The sequence below is a fragment of the Heloderma suspectum genome, chromosome 4 (genome assembly GCF_057233095.1).
Source record: "Heloderma suspectum isolate Gila_16-S chromosome 4, 16-S_ref, whole genome shotgun sequence".
NCBI classification, from domain to species: Eukaryota; Metazoa; Chordata; class Lepidosauria; order Squamata; family Helodermatidae; genus Heloderma; species Heloderma suspectum.
In genome coordinates, this window is record NC_139461.1 from 294,651,340 (window position 1) to 294,663,457 (window position 12,118).

Consider the following 12,118-nt stretch of genomic DNA (forward strand, 5'->3'; position numbering starts at 1 on the left):
GTGTTAACATTTAAAGCCCTTAAAGGCTTGGGGCCAGGTTACCTGAAGGATCGCCTCCTCCCATATGTGCCTGCCCGGACCTTAAGATCATCATCAGCGGCCCTTCTCCATGAGCCCCTGCCAAAGGAAGTGAGGCGGGTGGCTACTAGGAGGAGGGGCTTTTTCTGTTGTGGCACCCCGGCTCTGGAATGAGCTCCCTAGTGAGGTTCGCCTGGCGCCTACATTGTACTCCTTTCGGCGCCAGGTGAAGACCTTTTTATTTTCCCAGGCATTTTAGGATTTTAGCTTTCTAAATTTTTATCTTTGCTGTTTTAAATCTGTATTTTAAACTCCTGTACTGCTGCTAGGTTTTATTGTGGTTGTATTGTTATATTGTGGTTTTAATGTTCTATATATTTTAAATTGTTTTATTGTGTGTTGGTTTTAATTTTTGTGAACCGCCCAGAGAGCTTCGGCTATTGGGTGGTATAGAAATAATAAATAGATAGATAGATAGATAGATAGATAGATAGATAGATAGATAGATAGATAGAAATCTGGTGGGGGAGCAGTGGACTTTGGGAGTATTACACTATGAACCTCCACCTATGTCCAACCTGTTTATATATAATTGTTGTTGTTGTTTATTCAGTCAGTCGCTTCCGACTCTTCATGACTTCATGGACCAGCCCACGCCAGAGCTTCCTGTTGGCCGTCGCCACCCCCAGCTCCCCCAAGGTTGAGTCTGTCACCTCCAGAATATCATCCATCCATCTTGCCCTTGGTCGGCCCCTCTTCCTTTTGCCTTCCACTTTCCCTAGTAATATATATATGCATGCACACACACACACACACAGAGAGAGATAATTATTAATTATAATTATATATAATTAAAACACAAATATTACAAAATGCCATAAGCCTCCAGTGATGTAATTCAAACCAACCCCAACCCCAGGTAAATGATGGAACTTCCGAAACCTCACGGCTAGGAATGGCTCGGGAGTCTGGTTGGGGCTCAAAGCTTGGTGATTTCTCACTGGCTCAGCCCCCCAGATGCCAGTCTGCAAATCCCCTTGCTTGCCCGACTCGGCATGCGCCAAGTCGGGCACGTTTGTGGTCACCCACCCCCTCACCAAAACACCATTTTGCATAAAAATGGCAGCTTGGGCTTTTCTGTAAATAACCATTCACGCAAATGGCAGCTGTAAAGCAGCCATTTACGCAACATTACGCTGTAAAATGGCAGCTTGGTGAGGGAGCAGGCAGTGGCTTGCTGTGCATGGCGACCAGGGTCAGGTGGCCAGCAGGGGTACAGTAAGTGGGGCGAAAAATGGTGAGTTTGCCCATTCCTACTCTCTCCTCAAGAGAATTGGGGAGCATACTACCAATATCATGACTTTTGTAAGGAGAGTCACCCATGATGTGTATTTACATCCTGAAAAATGCTGGTGCATTAGTTATTAGTTAATGGGTTGTTCCATCCAGTTGTAGAACCTCTCATACTAACTGGATTTATCTATCTATGTGCGCACAGAGATGGCACACACGCTTTGCCAAGCAAAAGGCTAGGAGCAACTGTTAGATGAAGAACCAATCAACTGTGCAGGGGTGCAGAATGAGGGGACAAAGGATCAGGGGTCAGAATTTTCCCCTGCTCCACCCTTCTTTCAAACAAGTGATTGGTGCTACCACTGATAACCTGACAGGGACTGTGTGTTTGTGTGCGCGCACAGCTCCTGAAGGGGTATTTTAGCTTTGGGAAATGTGATCTTTATTGTAGGTAGAGAACTGCAAGTGGAAGCCTCCCTCCTCTGGTGCATAGCCATAGCCAGATCAAGGCATTTAAAAAGTTCTTTGTTTCGATTCCAGCTCAGTCAGAGATAAAATGTCATGGAAGATCTTGCTGCACTTTTTACTGTGACCAGGGAATGCTGCCCAGATGGCATGGAATCAAATGAGAAGGGCAAAGAGGAGAATGAGTAGAGGACAGAGCTAAAAACCAAGAGTAGCAAGCACTTGACAATGGAAGAACGGTCCAAAATAGTGTTGAACTGTTAAAATGTCACATTAAAAATAGTGGATCAGAAATTATTAACAACATTCTTTTACTGTTGCATTATAGCCACACGCTGCAGTGCTAGACAGAGTTCAACTGTTTCAGTGGCTGATCTGGAACAATAGTGGGCTATTAAAAAATAGAACCCAGAAGGGATAGCGCCATATGCTGGGAAGTACTGCTTCATTAAGCAGGTTTCCAGGGTTAGTTTGACTGCCCGATACACAACAGCAAAACCTCCCGAAAGACGTTAGTTATACACTGTCCAAGCAGAGACAACTGTGGTGGCCATATCAGGCCCAACAACAACACAGCCGTTTTAAAGCACTATCGATCATGGAACTTGTCACAAACCAAATGGAGCTCATGTCCAGTGCCAAAATCCCTGTGAATAGCTCTGCAAGTATGGAATTTAAGGTGGGTATCAACTTCTGAAAGAATGTAACGTTCAAAATCATGGTGCCAAGAAGGGTGAATGTGATTTTAGGATGTATGAATAGAAGCAGTTTCCAAGCCACAAGAAATAACGGTTCCACTTTATTTGGCACTCATCAGACCTCCTGAGGAGTAACTGTGTCCAGTTTGGGGTGCTACAGTTGAAGACGCATGTGGGCAAACTGGAACAGCTTCAGAGATGGGGAACTATGAACAGCGGTATGGAAAACAGGTCTTATGAGGAAAAGTCGAAGGAACTGGGTCTGTTTAACCTGGAGAAGAGAAGACCGAGAAGGAATATGATAGCACTTTTCAAATAAGTGAAGGGGTGTCACACAGAAAAGGGCAAAGACTGTGCTCACTCTAGAGTAAAAACGAAAAAAAGATGTAGTTGCTAGATACAGATTTAAAGTAATGTCTGTTTCAGCCCTAAGGCACTTCCTGGGACGCACACTCAACTGTCTGTGTCTGTCTGTCTTTCTACTTACTTACTTACTTACAACATTTGTATACTGCTCCACATCCAAAGATTTCGGGATGGTGAACAGCAGATAGGATAAAAGAATTAAAAACGTGTTAAAATAGTTACTATTTTAAAAAAGAAACCGAGTTCTGATAAAACCGTGGCTGATCACTCAAGGAAGCCTTCCTGAAACAGCAGTGTTTTCAGGGGGCACCAGAAGCAACACAACGTTGGTGCCTGCTTGACCTCCAAAGGCAGGGAATTTCATAGGAAGGGGGCCATCACAGTGAAGGCTCTTCTCTTGTGGGGCAGCAGCCAGGGAAGCCTATTGGGCCTCGTTGTTGCCCTACGGAAATTGAGAGGGTAACCTAGAACACACCCAACACTCTTCCACAGCTGTCTATTTCAGAGGTCTGCTAGATAGTCCCGCCTCACCAATTCTGTATGTCTCCACTTCCCTGGGATCAACAAGGCAATGGACAACAAGGAGTCTTGTGACACCTTCAGCATTCACCAGCCTCTACGCAAAAGAATAAATGGACACAAATTGGACACCAGGAAGGTCAATATTCACAAACCAGTGGCGGAACATTTCAGCCTCCCAGGACACTCTGTCACAGACCTTAAAGAGGTCATTCTGGAGCAAAGAAACTTTCAAAGCAGATTGTAATGTGAAACAGCTGAAGAGGTTCATCAAGAGGTTCAACACTATCTTGAAAGAATATTCTGTTTTTTTTTGTTATCAAGCCCTCTGTGTGGTTAATCACCTCACCAATGTAAGGATGTCTGTATTATCACCCCAAAACCTGGTGCATGGCCAGTGTGAATAAGGCCATTATCACTGACCTGGTTCACAAGACAAAGCAGCACACTGTGGCTTAATGTCGCCACTGGGGCTGTCGTGTCATGCCGGGCGCCCATGGGTGCTCTTTTAGCATGATGCCTGCAGGCGCCCCTGTTTGCTGTGTCATGCAAACCTGGCATCGTGGGTTGTTTGAGGGGATAGACAACCCCCAAACAACCCTCAAACAAGCCATGGGGTATTTGAGGGTTGTCTACCCCCTCAACCCACAACACTGGGCTAGCATGACACGGCAAGCTACGAGCATATTCGAAATGGCAGCCGGTGTGCTCTGATAAGCCCCGATGGGAAGTTAACTCACAGTAGCTTAGTATTACATGTGAACAGCCCCACTGTCTCTATTTTCTACATTTCACCTCCCTCTAACCTCTCTGCTTTCAACCACACCCTTTAATCATGTGTATATGTACCTGTCGCTCAGGATTAACACTTCATGCATCTGATAAAGTGGGCTCTAGCCCACAAAAGCGCATACCATAATAAATTTGTTAATATTTAAGTTGCCACAAGATCCTCTGTTGTTTCTGCTGCGGCAGGCAATGATGGCTGGCTTCCCCTCTGAAAACGCCACAGACTTTTTCCAGATCAGTCTCTTACAACTCTTGTTGTGTGTGTATAACACACAAGTGAAATTATATCACCATCTTGAGGCCAGCTTTTGCCATGACACCCATGGTAACATCAAAGCACAACAGCAGAGACTTTTAAAGACATGCTTCTGGCTTCTTTTACAGCAGAGGTGGGCAACCTGTGGCCCTGCAGATGTTTTCGCCTACAATTCCCATCAGCCCTAGCCAGCATAGCCAATGGCAAGGGCTGATGGGACTTGAAAGCCGAAACATCGGGACAGCCACAAGTTGCCTACCCAGGCTTTACAGCTTGGTTTTTCTTTTTTGCCTTTTGCTTATTAATAAATGGTATCCTTGACAAGATATAATGTTATTGAATAGGTTACCCTTGAAGGAAGCTGTCCTAGCCATATTCAAAACAATGGTTTTGTTCCGTGCCAGTTGCAAATGATGCCCTAGCTTGTGTAACGTCCTTATTTCTGATTTTTCTGGAATGAACTAAGGCCATTGCCAAGTATCCAAGAACTATTTTTCTCCCTAGGCGTAGGGTAGAACTAGATGTCCCAAGAGACATGGAACTGCCATCGCTCTGACAGCGCTCTCTCTCTCAGAATGCCCAGTTCCCCCCATACAGATTTTATTCATAGGCTCCCAAATGCCTACAAACTTGGGGATGTCCACATGGTAGGATATTTTTATTCTTCTAATAATCTGGTTTCTAAAAGCCAGACATACAACTGCTTAAAGAGACCAGCTGAAAAATGATGTTGTTCAGAAAAAAAACCTTTATTAAACAAAAAGCAATGATTCTTCCCATTACCACTCATAAACAAGCATTAACATTCCAGTATCCCTTCCCATTATAACTTTCTTATAAAATGTAGGCTGATCACGCCATAAGCATGAATGACATAAGTGCCTTCCTTGTCTTCAAGAACAAGTAAACGTTAAAAGGAGAGAATGCCACCACAAAATATACCATACCGCACCTTATTACAACAAAATAAATTATGCCAGTACTAGAAACTATTCATTCTGGTGACATCTCAGTAACGTTGAGATAATTAGCAATGTTTTAAAGGAAAAAACACACACACATTATGGCCCCAATCTAGAGTTTCATTTATGCAGCAGATGGACAAAATAATTTTGGCTGCTTAACTAATAGTTGAGGTTGCCAGACTTGAGCACTGGTTGCTGGGGGGCAAAGGTGTGCCTACAATCAGACCTCTTATATGGATGGTGGCCCTTCAGACAATTTTGTCTAAGAAAGCCCTACAGTTCTCTGTGAGTAGGGAAGAGACAGCTCATGCCTATGAACTAAGAATACTCCAAGGCAACCTTCCCCAGACATTATAACTAATGATCAGGAATTCTAGGACTTTGTGGCCCAAAACATCTGGAGGGCCCCGGGTTGCTGAAGGTTGCTCTATGGAGTTTGGTTTTTGCAGCATCATGAGAGATTCTACAATGCACTTATAACACAGGATTCTGTAAGGTTGGAGGCACTGCACCTTATCTCTGACTTGGCCAAGTCTTGCATCTCATGAAAACCAAGATGGCAACACTGGCTCTTGGCAGGTAAACCCTTGAACAACTCTATGTTCTGACAGCCACACAGCACTGTTAATCTTTGATACCAGCCATGCCATTTCCTCCAAGAAAAACCAATAGTCCTGTCAAACCATTTCTCAGCTCTTGGGCAATACTCACAACTTTCTCAACGATCATGAACAGTACTAGCTTTCCCCATTTATTTTAGAAACCAAAATCACTTGCGGAAAGATTCCTGTGTTTAAAAACCATACAAACATGTACAGCAAGCCTCATAAAGATCTCACTACAGCTTAGTAAGTCCTAACTATATGAGAAGAGGGTTCCTGTGATCATCTCAAAGTACAAGCCAGCCAATACGGCTGTGTCCAGATTTCCATAACAGAAGAAAATCTGCTCTTCCAGTTGTTTGTGCTAGCAAGTTAAATGGAAATACACAGTACTATAGTTCTGTAGTACTTTTAAAACAACAACAACAACCATGTACTCTGATACAGTAAGACAGCAGATTGCAGATGGTTAATCTAAAAACAGCTGGAGATTAGTGGACCAGTTTTCATTACAATCTTGCATAAATATACTGCCTCCTTTTCGGCTCTTTATAGACTGTCTAGTTAGGTTGCACAGCCTGAAGACAATAGTTTTGCTTTTTTAAAGAGAACTGGGGGTGGTATGATAGAGATATTGCTTCCCATGGTGTGCAAACCATGTTTTATCTGGTCCCACTATTGCCTCTGGTCAAACAGGTTGGAGAAGTCTTGGAAGCACTAACGGCCAAAGTATACGTGAACATACCTGTATAAATCTGACCATGAGTGCAGATCTTTTTTTTTTTATATGAAGTGCCACTACAGGGCCCCTGTTGCCCCCCGATGCTGTTTCAATCCGGATCAGGTCTCCCCACTCACAACTTTCATCGCAAAAAAAGAGAAGAGTCTCCCGGTCGTAGGTTTCAATGGGACGTTTTTTTGCAATGCAAATTGCAGGTGCTGTGTCCCCAATCCAGTTTGGGACCACAAAAGGGGTTAAAGCCCCCCTAGCTCCCATGCTAAAGTCCACATCCAGACTGGGGGGGGGGGGGTGACGGCAGGAAGGCACCCTGGCAATTTGTGAAAAAAGAAAAACAACTGCACTCAAGGGCAGACCTACAGTTAAGCTCATATGTAGTTTGGATCTCAAAACCCGCAAAACCTATTTGATTTAGAATCAGCTGCGGGATGAGTATACACCTCACGGGGAACAATATATCTCTCATAATGCTTTCAGCTCTTTAAAAAAACTCTTGCTGTCTCCAGTCACACTCAGCAAAGAGATCTGGATCAATGCCACCGAGGAATACATTCAAACTGCGTTCTAACTCCAACTCTGTTAAACTAAAGTTGTGACGCTAAAGACAATGGAAGTGATCTGGAATTCAACAGTTTATTCAGCACTGACTCATCCTTGGCAAGAAAACAGAAGTTATTTGAAATGATTCCAACCATTTAAATTCCAGGAACCTACTTGCAAAATACAGTCTGAGTATCTTGCATGGCACTAACACAACATTGCCAAGATATATGTAGTATGGCACCCTTTGATCCATGAATAACCTTATGCAGGAACATGTCATAAACACCAACTGGGTTCAATGTTTCTATATGGCTGAGGCCTCCGCTTTGCAAGCAGAAAGAAGGAGTATCACCCTCACTGTTCGTCCATCAAGTTGAAGATCATCTCACAAGTAATCCCAGCTTTCTCGTCATCCAAAATAGCTTCTTCTTTTTCCCATGTTCCAACAGGGACGCTGTAGGTGGTGTAGAATTGAGAGTTGACACAAGCAACCACTTGAGAAGGAGAGAGAGAGAGAGAGAGAAGTTCAGTTTATGGGGCATAAATACGTTGGCCCTGATTCAATTGTTGGGAATTGCCCTGGCTCAATGGTAGACTCAATGGTAGAGTTGTAGGACTTTTTTCTGTGTAAACATGCATAGGATTGCACCCTAAGTGTGTAAATTCCAACCTGGATGAGCACCAGCCTGCCCCAACCTGGTAGCAAAACATCCTTCCCATATTCTAAAGCAGCCTTCCCAACCTGGTGCCCTCCAGAAGTTTTGGACTACAACTGCCATAATCCCTGGCTGGCTGGGGCTGATGGGAGTTGTAGCCCAAAATGTCTGGAAGGCTCCAGGTTGGGGAAGACTGCCTTAACATGACAAAAAGAACCTTTTGCTCTGCAATTTTACCTGAGATCACTTCATTACCTTCTTGTTTAGTGTTGTGGCCTGATCCCTTGTTTTCTTGCTTTTTGTTCTTGCTTCCTTTGCTCAGTTGAACAGGTCTTTCCTTTCCACAGTTTTCAGCATGCTTACGCATATTATTCTGTCCAATATCAAAAACAAGATTCTGCTAATCTGCTCAATAACGTTTATGCATTACTGTGTTGAAAAAGGGATGTAAAATGTAAAGCTTCCAGATATTCTTAGCAAGCAAAAGAAAATACAAATTCACACTTCCCATACCTAAACACAAACTGCAGTCCAGTTTGCTGTGGAAATTCATACAATTCAAAACTTTGTGAGGAGGTTCACCACCCCCAAGTATACAAAAACGTCCATATTTCAAAAAATGTGCACACAAATGTGTATATTTATTAAAATGTGCACAAAAGCACTGGGGGGGGGGATGCGTACATTCCCAAAAGTACGCACAGAAATTGGTACGTTAAAAATTCCTACAAAAATGCGTAAATTCATTACATTTGAAAATATAACAAAACAAAAAGAAAACACAAAACAGTCAGTTCACAATGACATTTGCAAAACTTCAGCGCTCATATCGTAAATATATGCATTAATATAAGCAGTCCCTATATCTGAATAGGTATCTAAACAAAACTGACGACTAAAGAATGTATGTTCATATTCAGAGAGAGCAGTAAAATCCTCAGACCGCTGAATGACAGATGCTTATGACAGGTGCTTATCCTTCCAAGCTTGGAGTATAAGAGCACAATCCTATGCAAGTTTAGACAGAAGAGAACTCCTTCTGGGCTGGGGAATGCTGGGAGCTGTAGGACTTTTTTCTGTCTAAACATGCATAGGATTGTGCCCTAAATCTCTTCTCAACTATAAATACTCTCAGAATCCATATGTTTGTACAAATCTTTGTATGGACTAAAAATATACATTGCAATCTCCCACAGAAATGGGACAGAATGAACTTAACATTGATGAAATGAGAACCTTAACAAAAGCGAGCTTGATAGCGTCCCCCATCCCTACTCTGACAATCTCACCTTTGGAATCTCCTCCTAACCTCTGACCTCTTTGCTTGCCCCACCTCCTTTGATGCTATTGGTTGATCTGTTCTGAGTCACAGTGGGGCATTTGCACAAACAGTTCTCACAGCTCCTCTACCTGCCCCTCTTTTTGCTGCTCTGTGGACTGGACAGATGAACTGGACATCCCAGAGAAAGACCACGGCATCTTCAGGGGTGATGGAAGGAAAGTTTAGAATTTTAATTCCAAGGTAGCTGAGAAATGGGCTTTTGAATGACACATCACTGGAACTATGGATGACATGCACAGGAACATAGGAAGCTGCCTTATACCAGGACCGTTACTTTAGCACAGTATTGTCTACTCCGAGGAAGGCAGACTTCAGGCTTGTGGGATCTACTTAGTTTTTTACTAGAACCTTGAAGTCAACCAACTGGAGCCAAATGCAAAATGAGGGCTCAAGGGGCAGAGTTACTGGAGCCTCCCCCAACTTGGTGCCCTCCAGCTGTTTGGGCTTCAGCTCCCATCAGCCCCACTTAGCATGGCCAACAATCAGTAATGCCGGGAGTTGGAAGTCCAAAACGTCTGGAGGGCACTAGGTTAGGGAAGACTGCATCTTCCTCAGGATCGTAAACCTCCCCTCCTTGGACAGGGAAAGTTTTCCTCTCCCCACTAGAAGAGGTGGCTGCTCTAGCCCAATGAACTCTGTGGTTTCACTCTCCAAAATAGGATTACTGAGAGGGAAACCACAGAGTATGGAGGGCTAGAGCATCTTTTGCTGCTCTAGGCCATTGTATTTTATTTATTTATTTCATTTCTATACCACCCAATAGCTGAAGCTCTCTGGGCGGTTCACAAAAATTAAAACCAAACGGCACACAATAAAACAATTTAAAATATATAGAACATTAAAACCACAATATAACAATACAACCACAATAAAACCTAGCAGCAGTGCAGGAATTTAAAATACAGATTTAAAACAGCAAAGCTAAAAGTCTAGAAAGCTAAAATGCTAAAATGCCTGGGAAAATAAAAAGGTCTTCACCTGGCGCCGAAAGGAATACAACGTAGGTGCCAGGTGAACCTCACTAGAAGCTTGTTCCACAGCCGGGGTGCCACAGCAGAGAAAGCCCTCCTCCTAGTAGCCACCCGCCTCACTTCCTTTGGCAGGGGCTCACGGAGAAGGGCCGCTGACGATGATCTTAAGGTCCGGGCAGGCACATATGGGAGGAGGCGATCCTTCAGATAACCTGGCCCCAAGCTGTTAAGGGCTTTAAATGTTAATACCAGCACTTTGAATCGGGCCCAGAAATGGACTGGCAGCCAGTGCAGCTGGAAAAGTACTGGTGTAATATGAGTTTGCTGGCCAGTCCTTGTTAACAATCTTGCTGCCCTATTTTGGACCAGCTGAAGTTTCCAGACCATTTTCAAAGGCAGCCCCACGTATAACACATTGCCGTAATCGGGACGAGAAATTATCAGAGCATGGATAACTGTAGCTAGGGTATCTCTGTCCAGATAAGGGCGTAGTTGGTATACCAGCCTAAGCTGATAAAAAGTGCTCCATGCCACTGAGTTCACCTGTGCCTCAAGTGACAGTTCTGGATCCAGGAGCATCCCCCAAACTGCGAACGTGATCCTTTAGGGAGAGTGTGACCCCCTCCAGAACAGGTTGTATTCCAGGATTTCTCAAGAACATTCTTGAGAGAAACCATGGCGTAGAGCAGACTAGAGCAGCCTCCCTCAACCTGGCACCCTCCAGGTGTGTTAGACTACAGCTCCCAGAATCCCCCAGCCAGGTCATGTGTATTCCAACACATCTGGAAGGCACCAGGTTGGGGAAGGCTAATCTATTGCAGCTCATTATTTTTTATTTATTGTATTTATTTCATTTCTATACCACCCAATAGCCGAAGCTCTCTGGGCGGCTCACAAAAATTAAAACCAAACAGCACACAATAAAACAATTTAAAATATAAAAGCATTAAAACCACAATATAACAATACAACCACAATAAACCTAGCAGCAATGCAGAGATTTAAAATACAGATTTAAAACACCAAATCTAAAAGACTAGAGTGCTAAAATGCTGGGAGAATAAAAAGGTCTTCAACTGGTACTGGAAGGAATACAACGTAGGTGCCAGGTGAACCTCTCTAGGGAGCTCATTCCCCAGCCGGGGTGCCACAGCAGAAAAGGACCTCCTTCTAGTAGCCACCCGCCTCATTTCCTTTGGCAGGGGCTCACAGAGAAGGACCGCTGAGGACGATCGTAGGGTCTCGGCAGGCACATATGGGAGGAGGCGATCCTTCAGGTAACCTGGCCCCAAGCTGTTAAGGGCTCTGAATGTTAATACCAGCACTTTGAATTAGGCCCAGAAATGGACTGGCAGCCAGTGCAGCTGGAAAAGTACTGGCGTAATATGAGCTTGCTGGCCAATCCTTGTTAACAATCTTGCTGCCCTATTTTGGACCAGCTGAAGTTTCCAGACCATTTTCAAAGGCAGCCCCACGTATAACGCATTGCAGTAATCCACACAAGAAGTTATCAGAGCACAGATAACTGTAGCTAGGCTATCTCTGTCCAGGTAAGGGCACAGTTTTATCATACTAAGCTGATAAAAAGTGCTCCATGCCACTGAGTTCAAGAGATAGTTCTGGGTCCAAGAGCACCCCCAAACTACAAACCTGATCCTTTAGGGGGAGTGCAACCCCCTCCAGAACAGGTTGAATATCACCTAGCCAGGCAGACGAACCACCCACTAGCAGTACCTCCATCTTGTCTGGATTGAGTTTCAGTTTATTGGCCCTCATCCAGTCCATTACTGTGCCCAGGCCCTGATTCAGAACAGCCACTGCCTCACCTGGTTTTGATGAGAAAGAGAGGTAGAGCTGGGTGCCATCTGCATACTGATGGCACCTCAGCCCACACCT

General features: G+C 44.1%; 1 protein-coding gene across 7 annotated transcripts in view; it reads right to left on the reverse strand.

Moving 5' to 3' along the window:
* Positions 1-5,131: 5,131 nt before the first annotated feature.
* Positions 5,132-12,118, reverse strand: part of CTCFL (CCCTC-binding factor like) — a 41,503-nt gene continuing 34,516 nt past the window's right edge. For all 7 annotated transcript variants that reach the window (XM_084854227.1, XM_084854231.1, XM_084854233.1 and 4 more), the window contains 2 exons: positions 8,165-8,282; positions 5,132-7,747 (listed from right to left, as the gene is read on the reverse strand). In XM_084854227.1, the coding sequence (XP_084710353.1) occupies positions 7,608-7,747; positions 8,165-8,282 (258 nt within the window). In that variant the 3' untranslated portion in view covers positions 5,132-7,607. The remainder of the gene's footprint in view (positions 7,748-8,164; positions 8,283-12,118) is intronic.